The 21876-nt window shown below is 44.0% G+C and overlaps 1 protein-coding gene across 3 annotated transcripts in view; it reads left to right on the forward strand.

The window, feature by feature from the left end:
• The window catches only part of PAPLN (papilin, proteoglycan like sulfated glycoprotein), a 593424-nt gene that overhangs the window by 413189 nt on the left and 158359 nt on the right, over window positions 1-21876 (forward strand). For all 3 annotated transcript variants that reach the window (XM_086937090.1, XM_086937088.1, XM_086937089.1), the window contains exon 4: window positions 20559-20619. In XM_086937090.1, coding sequence (XP_086793216.1) covers window positions 20559-20619 — 61 coding nt within the window. The remainder of the gene's footprint in view (window positions 1-20558; window positions 20620-21876) is intronic.

Below are 21876 nucleotides of genomic sequence, written 5' to 3' on the forward strand. Positions count from 1 at the left end.
ATGCCATTACGCCAAACAGAAAGGTGGTGTAAGTTACATCAACATGAGCAACATGAGCAACCTCCCTTTCAGGGACATTGCAGGAAGTGATCTCACACAACCACCAATCAAAAACTGTTCTTTTATTTTAAGAATTTACATGGGAACTCAAGGTGGAATATCTATAAACAGGTCCTAATGACATACATTCGGAGTCGTGGACATTGCCTTGTTTCTATCCTGGTGTTTGTTAATAACTTTCATCGCTCCTGCCTTGACTTGGACTCCTGCTGAACTGAAAGCCGGTCCTTCGTTTCATTAGTGGAGCCGCTGCCCTGGGACACCTGGCCGACAACGGGGAGTGCGAGACTGCGAGAGCCAGAGGCCTTTGCGCTCTGACAACCACGCGCACCTGGTGACTCTTCCCGCTCCTCCTCTTTCTATTTAGGGAACTCCATCTACGCTAACGCGGGACGCGCGCAGGACGGAGCACGGGGCGAAGCCCGGGACAAGGACGGGCCCGTTGTAGCCCGTTAGAGACCGTGTAAGACCGGACCGGGCCACCCCTCTGAGCGAGTCCACTATACGCCTCAACGAACAGTATGTACGCTCCACACTTGTAGTGACGTTTTGAATCTGCTTCCTATTTAATATAAGGGTTAGTTTGGGATTGTATATCCTTTTTATTTCAGAAGCAAAACAGCTGCAGAAGGGGGTCAGATAGTAGGTCCCATAGACAACTTTCTCATAAGGGCGAACTCCTTCATAGACCAGGCCATTTCCGACCTGGAACGCAGAGTATCCCAAGACTTAGCTCTGGCTCTGCAAAAAAGATCTTCCTTGGGTCACCTTGCGACTGCCAGAACTCCTGAGCAGGTTAGGAAACCCCCCTCGACAGAAGTTCGTGCTGATGTGCATAGCCTACCAACTGAGGTGGACTTATCAGCATCAGAACTCCTGTCTGACTCCCAAATTAGTCTGGAACTGGAACAAACTCCAGATCTATCCTTGCATACCACACCAGAGATAACAAGACAGCTGAGAGGAAAGAGGGAGGGCGCTCTAAGGAAAAAAAGGGACAAAAGGAAAATTATAAGGGCTAAGAAGACACATGAGTTACCTAAAAACCAGTGGGAGAATTTAAACCAAAATGCTCAGAAGGGGGGAAAAAACAGAAATGTTGAGCCACCAAATCCTGTTATAAGCGAGCTCTTGGGAAATGAAAGCACTGAGGATTTGATTAATATGGTAGGGGGAGAAAAAGACAAAGTGGTGAATGATCAACTCCTAATAAAAATGGGAGAGTTATTTAAATCTTATCTCTCCCCGTTACAAATTAGATTACAGCATATTGAAAAACATATAGCTGAATTAATTACCCTCTCAAAAAGAAAAAACCCATTAACTCCTGGGATACCAAAGATCGGGGGAAATAAATTATCTACTGATAAATCAGTGGGTATACAAGCAACAAAAATAGTGGCAGCAGGGCAAAATGTAACACCGAAAACCCCTGCAGCAGCTGAGAAGAAAACTACTGATAACCCCAAACAATCAGCTGCGCAGGTCGGGGTGGTTAGTAATACCCCCAAAGTACCTCCGATAGATGCAAATAGGGGTCCTTATAGAGGAGCTTCTAATAATAGACTCTCTGTTAATCTCCCTCCCGAGGCTAGTCCCTTTGTGGTGGTGATGACTGGTGTTCCGGAGTTGCTAAACACCACAGAGGAACCTACTTGGGCACTCAGGAACAAGGTCCAATATTGGCTTAACAAGAACCGACCATTACCATTCTATTGGTCGAGTCAGATTCCAATGGTTCGCAGAGCTCCCTGGGTGGGACATGGAAGGAAGTCAATTCAAGGTGACTGTGTTCTAGTCAATTTTAAGGATCCACGTACAGTGAATCACATTTGCTCATGGGGTCCCCGAGATAACAACAAAGGCATAGATACAAAACGACTTTCCTTTTTTTATCCCCCTGGCTCCCATAATGACTTAGCCAATGAAGAGAACTGGCATAGAGCAGGCCACCGAGATCTAGGAAGAGAGTGGGAGGATTGGGGAGGTAATTCTACCAAATATCCTACCAGGGAGAAATGGGGAGGAAATCCCACCAGATATCCTACCAGAGAGCCAGCTTTCAGGGATACTTGGAGAGGAATCCCAACTATAAATAGGTATAGCTGTCTGGAGATGGTTGATTGACCACCAATGTCAACTGGGCCTTTGTTAGGGGATCGGGCGCATGCTGACTGTATCTCACCACAGGGTGGGAGAGTTATTACCAGACAGGTAGAATCAGTTCCATCGGATGTAGACACTAGCTTAATGGTAGCAATTCCGAGAGTGAGTGACGTGACCCAAGTGCAAGTTACAATACCCCTGGGGGAGGTAGATAGTCTGGCCGAGGGTTACCTCTTCCGCTTGATTTCATGGAATATAGCTGGTCTCTCACGGAGGTTAGAGGACCCGGTATGGTTAAAATTTGTCGAATCCTTCGATATAATCTGTCTCCAGGAGACTTGGAGCAGAGGGGCCCTTGGCCTGGATGGCTATCAAATCTTTAATGTTCCTGCTGAACCCTCACATGCTGGAAGAGCCAAGGGCGGTCTTATGGCAGCTATTTCTGTAAAGCATACTAGGATACAAACTGTTACACTGGCGGAATCTCCCTGGTACCAACTGCTTGTGATTAAGGACTTATTTTTGGTGCCTTTGCTTTTAATTAATTGGTACTATAACATATTCGATTCCCATGTTACAGTGGTCATTGAAAAATTACAGGACGAGATTGTTAAAGTAACCAATACTATATTTCCTCTTTTTATCATGTGGGTAGGTGATTTTAACTGTAGTTTGTGTACATTTAGTGGTTCTAGAGATTGCGGCCAAGTAGATCTAAATAATCAGCCATTTGCACACTTTAAGCACTCAAAACAAGGAGAGGCTTTAAATAATATCATAATAATTAATGACCTTTGTGCCCTGGATATATCCAACTTTTCAAGATCCTTGAGTATTGAGAGAGCGCAATTTGAATGAAAAGTATATCCGTACCATATTTACAAGCCTATAGCATAAAGTTAGAAGTTGTAGTATAAAGTTAGCACTTGTAGCGTAAAGTCAGCCGATGTAACATAAGTAATAAGAAAATGTATTTGTATTTACTCTAGAATATGCATTAGAATTAGAAAGGCCCGTACATAGGTTGGGCTAATGTAGAAATGTGAAAATGCTTACGAACAGTAGAACGTGCTGAATAGAATGTACGTATGCAATAATTAAACGGAGAAGAAGATGAAATGTAAATTGAAGAAATGTGCAGAAATGTAGCACTGTGTAAGAACGAGAGTATAACATTGCGTTTTATGTAACACGGATTCGATTATAAGCAATGATTTGCTAATTCGATTATATATATGTGTGTTAAAAGTCATACCGTGTAGAAGAGTTTGTAGGAATTTTAGAATGGTGTGATCATCTGTGATTTTAACCTAACGGACCAAGGGTTCGCAAGAGTGTAGTCTGCTGCATATAATTTAGTGGGCTCACAGGAATCGGGGGATAGCTTTGATCTGTACGTGCGAGCCAAGAGTCAAAGGTCTTGTTAAATTTAAAGTGACAATGCTGGACGGAGTTTTATGGCCTAGTGAGATAAGGGACGCTTGGAATTTGGAGTCTTGTTTCTAAGTGTCTGTTCACAGGACCAAAAGAGGTTACAATCACAACTGTAATGAATAGAGCTCTGTTGAGGTGATAGACTTTGGTCTGAAAGTGTCAACTGGAATGTCATGAGGTTACCAGCACGATGACGAAGACGGCGCCTAAGAAGCAAGGTCAACTTAACAGACGACGCGAAGAAACGAAGCCATGGAAAAAACCGGAAACGGGATCACGTGAAATGTGTACGTGGTGGACGTCTCAAAGGGGCGTTCCACCCCTACTGTGATTTTGTATTTAGGGACAGCACCCCGGGGAGGAGAGGTCAGAGAGCAGAGCAAGAGCAGATGGCCTGAGAGCAAGCGAGAGAGCAGTAGGCCGAGGACCCTTAGAGAGCGGATGGGTAGGCAGAAAGGGTACTGCTTCTCGACATAGGTTTCCATCAGAGACTAAGAGAGTTTGAACTTCTTTGGAAGTCAAACTGCTGACACCTTTTTAGGTATAGAACTTGCTGAGTAGGGATGTCATCTAGCATAGAGTAGGGACAGATTTAACTTGTTTATTCGATTTCTGTAAATGACGCATCAGATTCACTTTGTGTCTATGCTCTTTAATTTGCTGATTTTGGAATTAGTTTTGATCGTGTTCTTTTGTAGACTGAGATTCTTTAGGGAATTTTTGTTCCTTTTAGTTCCTGTATACTTGTTGAATCTTATCTTGAGAGGATTGTACTTGCAATTGACTTTGATTTTATATTAAACTTTTTAAACTTTACCAGTCGTAAGTGGTTCTTCAGAGTTGCGTCAGTCTATGGGGTTTGATTTAACTTATGTGGGTTTGCCTTTTACTCAATGACAGTCAATAATCGATCCAAAATTGGATGAATGAGATAGGTATCTAGGTGATCAGAAAAGATATAAAAATCTCATTCCCCGCAGTTGGTAGCAGAGAAAGATGGTTGGCTTCTTGAGGAAGGCAACCTAGGTTAGGTCTAGATTACCCCAAGGTCCCTAGTCATCGACGACCAGAAGAGGAGTCCCTGCCGAAGAAGGTGCTGACGGTGCGAGAGAGAAAAGCAGCAGAGTCGGTCGAGAGTGAGTATAAGGGTCATGCGTTGCCAGATTGCGGTGTTCTGTGTTGTACCTGTGTTGTAATGTCAAGCGGAGTTGAATGCCTGTAGTGTGATTGTGGGAAGGTTGTGAGCGCGCGCAACCGGATAAAATCTTAAGTCCAGAGAAGGGCTTAAGTGGTTCGGGTGTATCGAACACCCAGAGTAATTGTCTACCATTGTAAAGGGGGTCATGAGGTACCATTGATCGCCCGCAGGACCGAGATAGGGGGAACGTCAAAGTGAGTGTATGAGTAACGGACGCTGGTCGGACGTTTACTGTGTGTAAGTAATCTATCAGTTAAGGCGAGCGTCTGAAGTGAGAGGAAGACGTCTCGCCAGTTGAGGTGACAATTACAGTTAGACTGTGGACGTACAGTCAAGAAAAGTGATCGCTTGGTCGGAAGTAGTCATTTTTCGGCGTATGAATGAGACGCATGCAAGACCGCGAGACGAGCTGAGAAAGGAGGGGAACTGCTGCAGAGGGGACGAGTGACGTCAGCGTAGAGCCGCGCTGGGATTGGCCGGTCAGTGTAGAGTCGCGCTGGGATAGGCTGGTTAGCGAGAGCCGCGCAGGGATTGGTGGTTTGTCACCGGGAAGTAAATAAGGAAGAGAATTAAGGAAATCGTAGATTCTTGAAAATGAAGTGTTTTAAACGTTTAAGGGCGATCTTTAAGAGAGATAGAGGAAACTCGTATGCAGGGGAAGAAGCCCCACCAGAAGGCACACCAGCTTATTATATGGCTGTGAATGTAGGGTTACACTCAATACTATGGATCTCCGAGTGGAGTAAGCTAACAGAAGGAAATGAGGAACTGACGTTCCCGAGATACGGGACGTTTAGGTTAGAAGCATTGAATCAGCTGAAAGCGGTAATGCTCGCAACGAGACCTCTACCGAGGCCAACACAGTTCGAAGCCCTCAATGCATGGTTCAGGGCGGCACACGACAGGAGCTTGAATAGACGCCAAGAAAGAGTGAGACGATCGGTAAGAGCAGTGCAGGATGCTAAATGGGACGATGAAGCTAAAAAGTGGAGGGTGCAAAAAATAGAAGCAGACAAACTGTACCCAATGCTAGAGGCTACGGGAGAAAAGAAACCTCTAGAAGAAGATGAGGACAGCGAGCCGGACGAGGATCTGATAGATAGGCTATTATTAGACAGACCACCTCCGTACAACAGAGAAGCCGAAAGTCCCGAACTACAGCAGGGGGACGGGGCTAGGCAGGGGGAATATAAACCGCTCCCCATGTCAGAGTGGGAACCCAAGAAAGGTGAAGAAGTACCTCAATCTAGTCCCGTACAGAGAGTAGTAGGAAGGTTTGTGGTCCAGAAGGTGCCAGAAACGGAGTGTGCAAGGTCGTATCAACTGCCGGATGCTCTACAAGTACCTGTTACCATAGGTCCTATAGTGTCAATCTACAACCCAGAGGGAGCCCAGCAGGAGGAACAGGCACGGTGGGACAGGGAAAGGGCAGAGATGGAAAGTAGGAATAATACGATCAATTCCCAAAGGCAGTTGCTAGGACCAAGGAGTCGGAGTACCCCATTGGGTCCAGTAACAGATCCCTGGATAGAACAGGGGGGTCAAAGAGCACAGATGGATCTGAGGGGACCGAAACCGAAATCCTTTAAGGAGTTAAGGGAGTATTTGAAAGAATGGGATGCTGCCGTAGAGACTCAGAATAAAAGAATAGAAACAGAAGCAGAGTGGAGAGATCAGGATAACAGGATCCTCTCTCACTGCGGAGCTGGAGAAAGCAGTCCGGAGTGGGAGGGAGGGAGTCAAGGAAGCAAAGGAGATACTTGCCATACCATCAGTGGCAATAGACAATTGTGTGAAGACCAGAGCACAGGATGTGGGGGAGTGCCTTGCCTCATCCTTAGTGAGGGAGAACGAAAGACACAGGAGTACCGAGATAGTTACAGGTGCACTCACCATGCCCCGGGCGAGAATGTGCGACATTGGAGTCACGAGAGTATAGGGAGTCGCGAAGGGTCTCGCCATGCATCCGGTGATCACGGACGGGATCGCGGGAACATGGAGGGCCGTGAAGGACCTTATCGTTTATTGAGTGACACCAGACAGCAAGGGAGTTGCAGTGATTTACAACAGAACGGAGGATCCTATCTTGCATCTAGAGAGACCGAGCTGGGGAATAGAACATTGTTCCACCACACCCCTAGGGAAGATGGGAAAGCTTGGGACCTAGAGAGGTGGGAACAAAGAGAAGCAAGAAGGACTCCTCATAACTCACCTGTGCCGAGACGTAGGGCTCGTAGTGGGGGTGAGAGGGATGTAAACAAACCACTTAGGAGTGAGGTACTGAGAGCTGAGATGAAAGCAAAACGGCTCGATGTAACCAGTTTGAAATCAGATTTGGATGAAATAATAGACGGCACATTGCCAATGGAAAGGATCGATCAATATGAACAGGATGAAATACTGTTTATGTCTAAGGATGTTACTCGGAAAGCGAGGTCAGTTCATGAAAAATTATCTGAGTTGGCAAACAGGTATATGATAGACCTATCACGAACTAAAGCTTTACAGGGTAACCATAGGCTAAATTGCACGGATCAGGATCTAGATGAGCGTAGGACGATTAGGCTGAAAATACACATAAAGGAACTGATCCTGAGTATCAGAATGTGGAGGGATTTGGATAAATGGGAGGAAAGATGGTCCAAGAGGGGATCCGTCAGAAGGAGCACACTTATGAGGTCCCCGGAGGGAGAGCTAATGCGAATGGAAGCTTTCCCTTTGCGAGAAATCGCGAACGGAAACTACGTGCATGTGCCCTGGAGTAGGGGGGATCTAGCGGCATTTACCAATTCCTTCCCAAAGCTAAGGGAGAATCCCGTCGAATGGTACAAACAGGTAGAGAGGTTCGTGAAGATCTCTAAGGTGCTGTGGGTCGACTTGAACACCCTGTTTGACATTGTAGTACCCGGAGATTTGTGGACGGCATGCAAACTTAGTGTTGAATGGCCCATTTGTGAACCCGAGAGGGATGCCCGGACGAATGGACCATCAGAGAGAGTCATGGAAAAGTACGAGAGGGTAATGGCATGGTTGAAAGAAAAGGTGCCGTTGCAGGACATAGACTGGGTTAAGATAGATCGAACCACTCAGGAACCTAAAGAGACCGTTCACGAGTACTATGAGAGATTGCTGAAAGCATTCAAACAGTACAGTGGATTGGACGTGATGGATCCTAAAGACATAGGACAGTTTGTGTCGAAGTTCGTCCTGGGATTGAGATCCGACATAAGTTTAATGATTCAACAGCATTTGATCTGTTGGCAAAACAAACCTTTAGATGAGATCCTAAGGTATGCAAGGTATTGTAGCGATGAAATAGATTCGAAAGCAAAGAAACTTAAGGAGAAACTGATGCTGGTGCAGATGCAATCAGCTGGAAAGGGTGGACAGCGGCAACAGGGAACAGGAACCCTACGGAAGAAACAGAATAATCAAAGCAGAGATGAGGAGAAAAAACCGAGACCTAGGGTAGATATCGCGACACTGAAAAAGACAACGAGGTGCCATCAGTGTAACGAGGTAGGACATTGGAGACGCGAGTGTCCCTATAATGTCGAGACGGGGGAATTAGAACAGGAGGAGGATGAGGTTCAGAACAGCCTGGTAAAGGGAACAGCGGTCCCGAAGGGAAAGTTTGTCAAAGGGGGGACTCAGACTCCTCGAGCTCAGTTCCCTCAACCGCCTCGGATTGCAAATGGAGGGAAAACCTATAGACAACTGCCACTGTTCGTAGGAGGAGAAGAATGCTACTACGTTGATCCCCTTACGGGACAACGAGTGAATAGAGAAGAAGACTGTACTCTAGGAGCAGCCCTGGAGGTAGACCAGAGAGGACCATACGTAGAGGCTGAGGTGGCTGGATGTCCTACGACCTTTTTGGTGGATACGGGGGCCACTCGATCCACTTTGAGATCGGCGGTAGTCCCAGGTCTGCCAATGTCGGGAGAGACGATCCAGGTGGTAGGAGTCGCAAATAGGAGAATGACGAATCCTCTGACCGAACCAGTGCCAGTGAAGATAGGGAAATATAGTGATGAACACCAGTTTGTGATCTGTGATTCAAGCCCTGTGTGTCTGCTAGGAAGAGATCTGTTGTGTAAACTAAACTGCACCATATATTGCACACCTGAAGGAGTAGAAGTGCAGACTAACGATGATGATGCCGACTTTAAGGTTGTAAACTCGCAGGGATGTGTGGAACTATACCCTACCTTAACAGTGGAAGAGCTTCCACAGGACTTGAAGGAGATGGTGTCAGCTGAGGTGTGGGATTTTACTGGAGAAGAAATAGGACTGATCAAAGGGGTAGAACCGGTAAAGATCATGGTAAAACCCAATGCCGAGTATCCAAGAACACCACAATATAAGTTGACACCGGAGACAATTGCAGGAATAAAGCCTGTGATCGAATCCATGATTAAACAGGGAATACTGAAGGAGATCGTGGGAAGTCCATGTAACTCCCCGATTATGGGTTTGCAGAAGCCTAGTGGGAAATACAGAATAGTGCAGGACCTTCGAAAGATTAATAATATCGTTGTTTCATGTTGTCCAGTGGTACCGAATCCATCAGTGATATTGTTTCAGATACCGTTCCAAGCTGAATGGTTCACAGTGATAGACTTGTGTCAGGCTTTCTTTTCAATCCCCTTAGATGAGGAAAGCCAGTATCTGTTCGCTTTTAAGCTGGAAAATCGCGTTTTAACATGGTGTCGTATTCCCCAGGGGTATACAGAAAGCCCATCGATTTTTAACCAGCTGCTGAAGAAAAATCTTGAAAGTCTAGTACTGCCCATGAACTCGGTTCTGGTCCAGTACATAGACGACCTACTTGTGGCGTCAGAAACTGAGGAAGCTTGCAAAGTAGACACCATCACCTTACTAAATCATTTGGCCGAGAACGGACACAAGGTGTCTCCAAGTAAATTGCAGTATTGTTTGACCGAAGTGCAATACTTGGGCCATAGGATTGAAAAGGGAAAGCGGAAGGTGTCTCCAGATAGAATAGAGGCGATCATGAAAATGAGTGCGCCCAAAACACAAAGAGAAGTCAGGATGTTTCTAGGCATGGTCGGTTATTGTCGGCAGTGGATAGCCAACTTTTCACTGAAGGCAAAACCTTTACAAAAACTGACGCACAAGGGGGTGAGTGATCCGGTACCATGGGACAAGGATTGTTTGATGGCGTTTTTGCAGCTGAGGGAGGACTTGTGTCGTGCCCCGGCTTTGGGAATGCCTGATTACGAAAAACCATTCTTGCTTTACTGCTGTGAAAGGGAAGGTTGTGCCTTAGCAGTTTTGGCCCAGATACACAGAAACGCCCGTAGACCAGTTGCATATTTTTCGGCTACCCTAGATCCAGTAGCCGCAGCGTTGCCCGGATGTCTCAAATCCGTTGCTGCAACGGGTGTCAGCATTGAAAGGTGTGAAAATGTGGTTATGGGACATCAGTTAGTGGTGTACGTACCGCATTCTGTGGAATTGTTAATGACTAGGACCAAGACTCAGCATCTGACGAATTGCAGGCTCACGCGCTATGAGCAAGTCATATTGGCTGCTGAGAATGTGACCCTAAAAAGATGCTCTGTCTTGAATCCTGCTACTTTGATGCCACTTCCTAATGATATTGATGATGAAGTTTGTACAGATCATGACTGCCTTGATGTGACTGAACTATGCACCAAACCAAGACCAGATATCGTAGATGAGCCATTGACCGACCCTGATGAAATATTCTTTGTCGATGGTTCATGCGTAAGAGACGATATCGGTCAGCTGAGAGCAGCATATGCAGTTTGTACAATCACCGGAGTTGTGGAAGCCGCCTGCCTGGAAGAAGTACATTCCGCTCAGGTAGCTGAAATCATTGCCTTGACCCGTGCCTGTTTGGCAGGCAACAAAATTCGAGTCACCATATACACCGATAGCCAGTATGGTTTTGGGGTATTTCATGACTATGGGCAGTTGTGGTCTCAAAGAGGTTACATGACCTCCTCGGGTTCTCCTATTAGGAATGGAGAATTCGTGAGATTATTGTTAGAAGCATTACAAGGTCCAGCAGCTATAGCGGTTGTCAAATGTGCCGCACACACAAAAAATACAGATTTTGTGTCGCAAGGTAATCGGTACGCAGATGAGGTCGCACGTTACTGTGCGGAACAGGGGTATTCTCACACCAAGGTAGAAGTGGGGGGAATGCAAGAAAGAACTGATTTGACTATGCTGTTAGAAACTGTAGACACGTGGGATGAACTGAAGTGTGTCCAGGAGAATGCACCAGATTTTGAGAAAAAGGCATGGGAAACAGCTGGTTGTACCAAAAGTGAGATGGATTTTTGGATTTCTGCAGATGGGAGAGCAGTTTTACCAAACGAACTTGTTAGTCCAATGGTAAGGAGATTGCATGGACCAGCACACATAGGTAGAGATGCCATGGTGAGAGTATTCAGACAAACGTGGTACAATCCGAAGTTTAGAGTAGCGGCAGAAGCAGTATGTCAGCGTTGTGCGATCTGTCAGCAACTAAACGTAGGGAAAAGAACACCAGTCACATTGAGTCACATAGGGAGGTCTGGGGGGCCTTTCAATAGAATGCAGCTGGATTTTATTGAAATGCCCAAGTGCAATCGACTCAGATACGTCTTAGTGATTGTCTGTATATTTTCCAGATGGGTTGAGGCTTACCCGACACGTAGGTGCGATACACTTACAGTAGCAAAATTGTTGCTTAGAGAACTGATACCGAGGTTTGGGGTGCCAGCCTCTTTGGAATCGGACAGAGGAACTCATTTCAACAGCGAAATAGTGAAGATGCTATGTTCAGCCTTAAGTATCGACCAGAAGCTCCACTGTAGTTATCGACCAGAAGCCTCGGGGATTGTAGAGCAAATCAACAGCACAATTAAGTCCAGACTTGCCAAAGTTTGTTCATCGACATCCCTGAGTTGGCCTTATGCACTTCCATTGGTCCTTATGAGCATACGTAGCACACCAGATAGAAGGACAGGTCTCTCTCCACACGAAGTGCTAATGGGGAGAGCTATGAGACTGCCATCGGTTCCGACTGCAGCATTGTTGAACATCACAGACGATTTGATCTTGGACTACTGCAAGGGACTATCTGATGCCATTCATTCTGTGTCCCTCCAGGTGCAGGCTGCAGAGGTTCCATCAGCTCAAGACCTGTGCCATGACCTGTGTCCGGGGGACTGGGTCTTGGTGAAGAAGCATGTCAGGAAGAACTGTCTAGATGTGCGCTGGCGTGGACCATTCCAAGTCATACTAGTTACGAACACTGCAGTAAAGTGTGGAGGCTTGCCCAACTGGATACACGCCTCACACACCCGAAGAGTTCCAGCACCTCTGGAAGAAACAGCTCCTCTCTCGGATGAAAATCCAGCGGAAAGCGGAGAAGCCACAGAGAGGGAAAGTCAAGCTGTAGAGGTGATCGAAGAGGCTGAGCCTGTGTCGGAACAGGCTGATGACGGTCAGGACACCAGTGAGACCGAAGTTGCCTCAGAAGATGAAAGTAGCTGGGAGTTCGAGTCAGATACCGAACAAGCTGTAAGCGATCAAGAAACGAGTCCAAGAACAAGGAGCAGGAGGACAAGGAATGGAGAAGCTAGTTGGCCAGAAAGAAGGAGAAGGTCAGGCTTGAGAGCAACTCCAGAAAGCACCCTTGTCCCAATCTCTGAAGATTCAGATCTAGACGAAGGAGCTACGGACTCAGGCTCTGAGAGTCCGAGAAGGTCAAGGAGGGTACGTGTGCCCTGCAGAAGATACGCCACCCCTGAGTGGACTTATCTAGCAGATGTCTTGGGGACAGAGATCTGGGAGAGTGAGAGAGGTGCAGGTGACCAATCTCGATCCAATTGTGACGGTGGAGATATAGATGTTGACGCCTGGAATCGAGACTGAGGGGTTACTGACCTTCACACTTCCCGTTCCCCTTTACCTAAGTCGGATCAAGGACCTAGTGCTGAATCGATTAGAGTTTCCAACTTTGGGTCATCCAATACCAGCACAGGAAGAAAAAGTCATTCGTTTAGAACTGTTGGAATATGCCATTAGAGATGCAGGTACGAGAATCATTGTAGATGCATAAAGATTTTGTGTTTAAGCTATAAAGAAGAAAATATGGTAGAGAAGGGTTTGAGTACTACTTTTCGAATTATGATTCGGTACTGCCTGAAGTCCCGAATTATAAACAAATGAATAAGTGGGACTATTACAAAAAGGAAGATAGATTGGCAAAATTCTTTCTTCCTTGGGATACATTAGATACTTCATATGCACGCAGAAATAATCTGACTTGCAAAGTGTCAGAGGTCGAGAAAAAATTCATAGGACAAGTAGATGACCGGTACAGGAGGCAGAAGATTCTAAAAATGTCAGGACAATGGAAAACTGATTGGACCGAAGAGGAAAAGGAGCACAAAAGGAAGGGTAGCAATGGTTCAATAGCTTTGGATAGGACGCAGAAAGGAAAGTTATGTTTAACTCGAAGCAAGACATATTATGAGAGTGTATTTGGAGGTGAAGTTAATTGCGAACATGCTTTTCGGTTAGAGTACTATACGAAAGATTTCATGAGAGGGATGCAAGCGATTCCTAATGTATATTTTGTATGTGGAAGAAGTGCCTATGTGAAATTGCCTGACAATTGGTATGGTTCATGTTATTTGGCAATTGTCTTCCCCAAAATATATCATGCAAAGGATTTAGAGATCATAGAAGGAAAGGCTTCGACAAGAGCGAAAAGGGAAGTAAGAGATGCTGAGGTAGTTGGAGACATATTTGGAGCAATGTTTCCTCTTTTAGGTTTGATACTTAATGATGTTAAGATCAGGAGACTAGCTACAGTTGTGGATAGATTGTCTGCTAGTACTGCAAGGTCATTGATGCTAGTAGAAGGAGAGATGCAGTCGATTAGAGCAATGGTTCTTCAGAACCGTCTTGCTTTAGATGTTCTGCTAGCAAAAGAGGGCGGAGTTTGCAAGGCTTTGAAGGTCCAGGAATGTTGTACTTATATTCCAGACAATTCAAAACCACTTGAGAAGGTCATACAGAACATTACAGAGATACATCAAGAAATCGAAGATTCAACAAAAGTAAATGTTTGGGAAAAAGTAGGTCATGGAATGGGGAAAGTTGGAGATTGGTTTGCCAATCTTGGGAAAAGCGTTGTTTGGTACATCTTGAAACCTGTCTTAATAATATTGATTTGCATAATCATATTGTGGGGTTTAGTGAGACTGTACAAATGGTATAGGTCGAACCAGTTGCTAAGGTCCATGAGAGAGCAAGAGAGGAGATTAGCTACTTTACGAGATCAACAGTATAAAAGTTTGAGAGCTCTCGAAACGATAAAAAGAGGGAGCCTTGTAACTAGTTCTGTGTAAAGTGACATTCAAATTGAGGTGTTAGTGATGACCCCTAGAGGTCATCAAAGGGGGGAACTGAGAGAGCGCAATTTGAATGAAAAGTATATCCGTACCATATTTACAAGCCTATAGCATAAAGTTAGAAGTTGTAGTATAAAGTTAGCACTTGTAGCGTAAAGTCAGCCGATGTAACATAAGTAATAAGAAAATGTATTTGTATTTACTCTAGAATATGCATTAGAATTAGAAAGGCCCGTACATAGGTTGGGCTAATGTAGAAATGTGAAAATGCTTACGAACAGTAGAACGTGCTGAATAGAATGTACGTATGCAATAATTAAACAGAGAAGAAGATGAAATGTAAATTGAAGAAATGTGCAGAAATGTAGCACTGTGTAAGAACGAGAGTATAACATTGCGTTTTATGTAACACGGATTCGATTATAAGCAATGATTTGCTAATTCGATTATATATATGTGTGTTAAAAGTCATACCGTGTAGAAGAGTTTGTAGGAATTTTAGAATGGTGTGATCATATGTGATTTTAACCTAACGGACCAAGGGTTCGCAAGAGTGTAGTCTGCTGCATATAATTTAGTGGGCTCACAGGAATCGGGGGATAGCTTTGATCTGTACATGCGAGCCAAGAGTCAAAGGTCTTGTTAAATTTAAAGTGACAATGCTGGACGGAGTTTTATGGCCTAGTGAGATAAGGGACGCTTGGAATTTGGAGTCTTGTTTCTAAGTGTCTGTTCACAGGACCAAAAGAGGTTACAATCACAACTGTAATGAATAGAGCTCTGTTGAGGTGATAGACTTTGGTCTGAAAGTGTCAACTGGAATGTCATGAGGTTACCAGCACGATGACGAAGACGGCGCCTAAGAAGCAAGGTCAACTTAACAGACGACGCGAAGAAACGAAGCTATGGAAAAAACCAGAAACGGGATCACGTGAAATGTGTACGTGGTGGACGTCTCAAAGGGGCGTTCCACTCCTACTGTGATTTTGTATTTAGGGACAGCACCCCGGGGAGGAGAGGTCAGAGAGCAGAGCAAGAGCAGATGGCCTGAGAGCAAGCGAGAGAGCAGTAGGCCGAGGACCCTTAGAGAGCGGATGGGTAGGCAGAAAGGGTACTGCTTCTCGACATAGGTTTCCATCAGAGACTAAGAGAGTTTGAACTTCTTTGGAAGTCAAACTGCTGACACCTTTTTAGGTATAGAACTTGCTGAGTAGGGATGTCATCTAGCATAGAGTAGGGACAGATTTAACTTGTTTATTCGATTTCTGTAAATGACGCATCAGATTCACTTTGTGTCTATGCTCTTTAATTTGCTGATTTTGGAATTAGTTTTGATCGTGTTCTTTTGTAGACTGAGATTCTTTAGGGAATTTATGTTCCTTTTAGTTCCTGTATACTTGTTGAATCTTATCTTGAGAGGATTGTACTTGCAATTGACTTTGATTTTATATTAAACTTTTTAAACTTTACCAGTCGTAAGTGGTTCTTCAGAGTTGCGTCAGTCTATGGGGTTTGATTTAACTTATGTGGGTTTGCCTTTTACTCAATGACAGTCAATAATCGATCCAAAATTGGATGAATGAGATAGGTATCTAGGTGATCAGAAAAGGTATAAAAATCTCATTCCCCGCAGTATCCCTACTTTCCATGGTACACTAGGTCAGATGAGCGTAATTGATTTTGCTTTGATCTCCAGAAAATATATTCATCTTATTAATGATTTTCAGATTGAGGCAAACCCAGCTAGCGACCACAATCCCCTAATTCTGAGTCTGTGTCCTGCTTTTAAGAGAGCGCAGATTGTGGACCACCCCATTAAATTTAGTCAGAATCAGGGGGTCACCTTAAAGTGGGATAAGGTAGACGCAAGTCATCTAGAGGCGGAGATTTTCAACACAAACAAACAAAGGATAGATGCTTGCTTAACCCCCTCAAATGAGCCAGATGTAATTGAGAACTGTGAGGCTCTACTAGGTAATGTGGCTTCTTACCTCCTAAAAACTGTGGGAGGAAAAAAGGGAAATACCTGTAAATGGTTTGATGTAGAATGCTCTAGAGCACAATCTAGACTGACGAAGGTATTACATCAAGTGCCACGGGATAGGGAGTTAGTCAGAAGGGCAAGGAAAATCTATAGAGATGTTATTATTAAGAGTATATTAGACTTAAAGAAAAAGGCATGGGATGACTTAGGCAAAGCCTCAGAACTAAAGGACAGACGACTTTTTTGGGAGGTAATAAACAGCCCTTTCTTAAGAAGTGAAGAAAAGGATACCATGCAGGTTCACATTCCAGGGGATGCCTGGGAAGCACATTATGGGAACATTTTTAATCCAAAAGGGGTCCCCCTCGCAATTACCAATGAGGGGATCTGTGATTTTAATTTGGAGTCAGCAAATACGCTTAGCCTCTCACTGACTCTTCCTGAGGTAGAGGCCGCACTAAGATAAGGCATCTCATTAAAGGCTCCAGGGCCGGATTCAGTGCCTCTGGACCTTTTTAAACATAATATAGAGGTGTGGGCACCACCCTTACTACTCTTGTTGAGAGCAGTTGTGGTAGGACGCATTCCGACTTCATGGCAAGAGGCGGTAGTGGTTCCAATATTTTAAAAGGGCAACAAATGCGATCCCTGTTGTTATAGACCAATATCGCTAATAGATGAGTCTTGTAAACTGATGGGTAGGGTGATTCTGGCCCGTCTGGAAACCTGGGCCGAGTCAACTGGTATTATTGTTGAATCCCAATACGGGTTTAGGCGGGGAAAAGGCACTACTGAGCAGTGCCTAAATTTGGCACTAATCATGGGTAAGTACATGAGGGCTAAGCGTGGTTGTATCCACTTGGCCTTCATGGACTCATCCAATGCCTTTGATACGGTATGTAGAAATAAACTGTGGCAAATGATGGAGTCCATGGGGTTTGAAGAGTCGTTGGTCACCCTCTTTCGCAGACTGCACGCTGCCACAACAGTAAGGATTAGATTTGGCCCCGCCGGGGAGAAGACAAAGTCTATACCATCGACTGAGGGTGTTCGCCAGGGGTGTATACTGGCTCATTTTTTGTTCCTGGTGTACACCAATGGTCTGGAAGCCTTTCAGTTGGAAAGCTGTGTAGATTTTCCCCAGGTTAACGATAAACGGATACCGATGTTATCTTATGCAGATGACACGGTCCTAATGACCCTAACTGCCAATAGCATGCAAACTTGTTTGAATGCTTTTGAAACTTTTATGCAAGGGTTAGACCTAAGGGTCAATTTCACAAAGTCCTTCACCATGGTCTGCGGCCCAAAAGGGGTAAAATCTCGCAGGCTTATGGTGAAGGATTCAATTATTGTGAAAGTTGATAGTTTCAATTACCTGGGGAACTTATTTAATAAAACCTTGAGTTGGGATCCTCAAATATCAGCCCGTGTCCAAAAGGCTACCCAATCTGTAGAGGCTATTTTTCATTTTTCGAGTAAATTGGGCAAGAAGCCAGTTGCTGAACTAAAATCCTTATACAAAGCAAAATGTATTCCAGTTGCAACATACGGCGCGGGCGTGTGGGGTACACAATCCTGTAACAAAATTCAAATCATGGAAAATAAGTTTATAAAGCGCCTTTTATGTGTTCCATCTGGTACCTCCAATATCTTTTGCCATACTGAGGTGGGTCTTGAAACTGTGAGTGACATTATCCATGTCTCCCCCTTACTGCTTTGGAACAAGGTTTGGAGTTCTGACGAATTGTAACTCACAAAGGAAATATTACAAGATTGCCTCAAGCTTGAGTATTTTGCGTAGATCCCATGGTTATTATATGTCAGGGAAACCTTTTTTTTCAAGATAGGCTTGGGTTATATTTTCTCAAATGTCGAAACTGCTGGTAGTGAGACAAAGCTAATAATTAAAGAGGCCTATCGCACCAGATTAGGCATGCTGAGAAATAGCGAGAGTGCAGTGTACCATAGGGGAAGGTTGCAGCAGCGGCCTTACCTTTCATATATAGGGCACACTCAATGGCGCTTTTATCTGACCCGGTTCCGCCTTAACACACTGCATTTTTTATTTGCTTTCCCGAAGCAAGTGGGGTGGTGTGAGAGACTACCCCCTTGTTCCTGTAATAACAAAGTTTCACAAAACACTGTCCATCTTGTTCTTTTTTGTTCTTTGTACAAAGATCCAAGAAATCGATTTATCAGGCCTGTTGTGTTAACCCTTGGATCTCGCTATTATAAAGAGGGATACGAACATTTACTCTCACTATCAACTCCAGCCATATGTACTGCTGTGCTTAGTTTTGTTAGAGTGGCCCTCACCATCAGAAATCGATATTGATTATTATCATGGAATATTTGTTGATCTATATTTATGAGATCAGTGTGCAGACTGGTACCAATATCAATTGCACTTGCACTGTTAAAATTTCTCCTTTTAATATATGTGACCTTTTTAATATACATCTATCCCAAATGTACTGTAAATCAATTAATGGTAATATAATATGCTTACGGATGAAAACTTAATTGTATGGTCCTTTTAAATTTGTGTAATATGTAATGTTTCTTTTAAATCTGCTTATACTTTTATGATTCTGTTTTTCTGAATCGAAATAAAGTTTATTATGACTATGACATACACAAGCCACGAGATGCTCAAACAATCAAAGGACTTGACAGCAGGCTCACCGTTAAAATATCCGGGGCAACATTACATAACATTTCTTTCCTGTCTATATGTATTTGCCAGCCGGTAATGCCTGGGGGAAGACAGGTCTCTACCAGAGGAGGTGGAAAAATAGCTGAGCCGACCATTCCTCCCTGGTGATCCGCTGCAGCACGAAGTGCAAATGTCTCTGTTGAGAGAATTAGACCATCAAACACCTGTCCTAAGATTGGACATGTGTGCACTGACACCACAGGGTCCATCATGCAGGTCCAGCATTGGTACCTGTTGATGGCCAGGTCTGGGACTTCATTAGCATAAGCAAAACACATGCAAATGAAGCTAGTTGTGACATTAAATGGCACCTTTCGGAGGAAATTGAGTCACCATCTATCGCCACTGGGCATTATACGATGTTTGGCCCATCAAGGATCCCAAATAATCAGATATCAGATGGGTTAAATCATGGCAGCTGTGAAGCAGGCAGTCTGCAGCAGCAGTCATATGCAGCATTAAATGGGTTGCATATGACACCCCATGCTACCCTTACAAATGCCCCTGTTTGTATGTGCTAATTACAAATTCCAGGTATCTATATTCAGACAATATTTTGCCATGCTGGCAATGATAATTCACTTGATATTCGAGAAAAAAAACAACACATCTCACTTCACAAACTTACAATTTGTATATACCAATGACTTGTTTTCATCATAAAATATTTAAAATATTAATGTTTAACCTCTCATTATTTGTTTTGAAATATTACCCTGGGAACAAATTCCAGCCTATGATAATTTAAAGGATGCCTTAAATAAAATAATCACTTATATTTTTTTCTTAAAACAATGACTCTTGTGTGAAAATATGTCCTAGTTAATTTGTCATTTGTCAAAATAAAGTACATTTGATAGTGTGTTAATACAATAACAAACCACACTTGGGATCATATAGTGCTAATCTGTGACACACACTGCTTTGCCTCCAGGCACAGTCTCAGCATGCCTCATCCAGGGTCAGAAGAAATATGATCACATCACCCTCATCCTAATGGAACTCATTGACTCCCATTGCCAATCCACACCATCTTCAAACCGGCTGCATCATTTACAAAGCCATCACAGCCAGCATCATTGCTTGTTTTGCAGACACGCTGACCACCTATGGTGATTTATGACCATCAACCAGGCCACCATCAAAGTGCGGACTAGAAGTTTAAAAAGGAAAAAAAAACAAGACGTTAGGCATTTTCCATGTATGCCTCCAGGACCTGGCACAACATCGCCAGATCCATCAGGACCTCATAGGACCTCCCCAACACGGTTCCAGTTTAGGAAGGGTTGGAGACTCACCTCTTTGAAGATCACAAGACCACAATGCACTCACCGTCCACAACACAGCTTCCTCCTCTGTTACTTGTTGACTTTATGCTTGTCTTTGACCATGTACAGTTCTCTACTGCTTTTGGCTAGGTTTGCACTAAAAAAATACCATAATAAAAAAAACATTATTTTCTGCATTCAAAGTTAATCAGTTGTATTAGCAAATGTTTTATGCCATCTTTACTGAGCTCCAAGATGGCTTAGAAGTACACATGCTTGATAAATAAAATGATACTATATTATTAATTCTGCATCTCTTTTTATTCAGCAAATCGGTTCAGATCTTGACTTTAGTAATGTTGCTTTGTTCCCCTTCTTTCTTCAGAGCGGATGGGGGAGCCAACTGCATTGGTCCAAGCCGGAATTATCGCTCATGCAATACAGAGGTAAGAGACCTGAGTGTCTTACACATGCTCTAATGTTGGTGAGCACAGCATGTGTGAGTGGTGCCGTTAGAACATTGGTTGAAGAATGGGTGACAATAACTACTTTTCTATGCGCTGAAACTTGAGAGGCGGCAGCCATCTTAGCTGCCTTGAATAAACTTGCAGGAAAATAATGGCACAATTTTGTACATTGGAGTGCCATTCTATGAATCTATGAGAGCCCAAAACATTTTCACCGATTTACGCCCCAGCAAAGAAAAGAAATAAGCTTTATATCCCAAAGACGTTCCTTTAATGGAGGGGTGTCCAGCATAGCTCCAGGAGAGCAGGATCTATGCCTTATTTTCAGGTGATATTCTCACAGTGAAAATGAGAACTATATTGGTTAATTGTATACATATATTTTGTGAAAATGCTAAAAATAAAACAGGCACTGATCCTGCCCTTCAGGACCTACCCTAGACTCTACGCCACATAAACATTTTGCGCCAGAAATTAAGTTTGTTTTAATTTCCAAAATTTTCCTCAAATTGTAATCGTTCTGCATTTTATCTACGTGCCATTTTTTCTATTTTATCTATAGTAAAAGTCACTCACAGTACTGGACATTTGAATGCTCACCACCAGTGTGGGCAGGGCAGACTGCAGTTTTGTGTTTCTCTGCTTCTGTTCTCATGCTGCCAAATTGTAAAAACATTGCCTTCATTTAATACAAGAATTTTTACAAATCTTTGTAGTCTGTGTTTGGAAGAAAGCAGGGCCTGCCTGGTCCATTTTGCAAAACCTAGAACACACGTCCCTCATCACTGGGGAAGGAATTCCCAACTCCAGAGCTGAAGGCCCTCATTTATGAGGCTTTGGCATTGGGCAGCGCAGCAAAGTGAAAGGGCAGGAATGCACCATAGTTATCCAATATGGCTGCAGCCTAGCGCCAATGCAGGCACCCTTGAACCATGGTGCAAGGCTTTCTGTGTTGTCTGCAGGATAGTTTAAATGCAAAAAGGGGCACATTCCTGCACAGAAAGAACCCATAGACGTGTTTTCCTCTTTTTATATGTGCTGCTGAATGCAGCACTTCTAGAAAGAGGAAGAAACAGGGAAAAATAAAGACATTTCTCCGTTACGCCTGCCCTAAGGAGGAGTAAGATTTTGATGCATTCCCAGGTTTACAAAGTCAAGTCAAGTCAAGTCAGAAATTTGTATAGCGCGCTACATACCCTGAGGGTCTCAAGGCGCTTGAAGAAGGGTGGGGAGTTA

Source organism: Lissotriton vulgaris, chromosome 9, assembly GCF_964263255.1.
Source record: "Lissotriton vulgaris chromosome 9, aLisVul1.2, whole genome shotgun sequence".
Classification (NCBI taxonomy): domain Eukaryota; kingdom Metazoa; phylum Chordata; class Amphibia; order Caudata; family Salamandridae; genus Lissotriton; species Lissotriton vulgaris.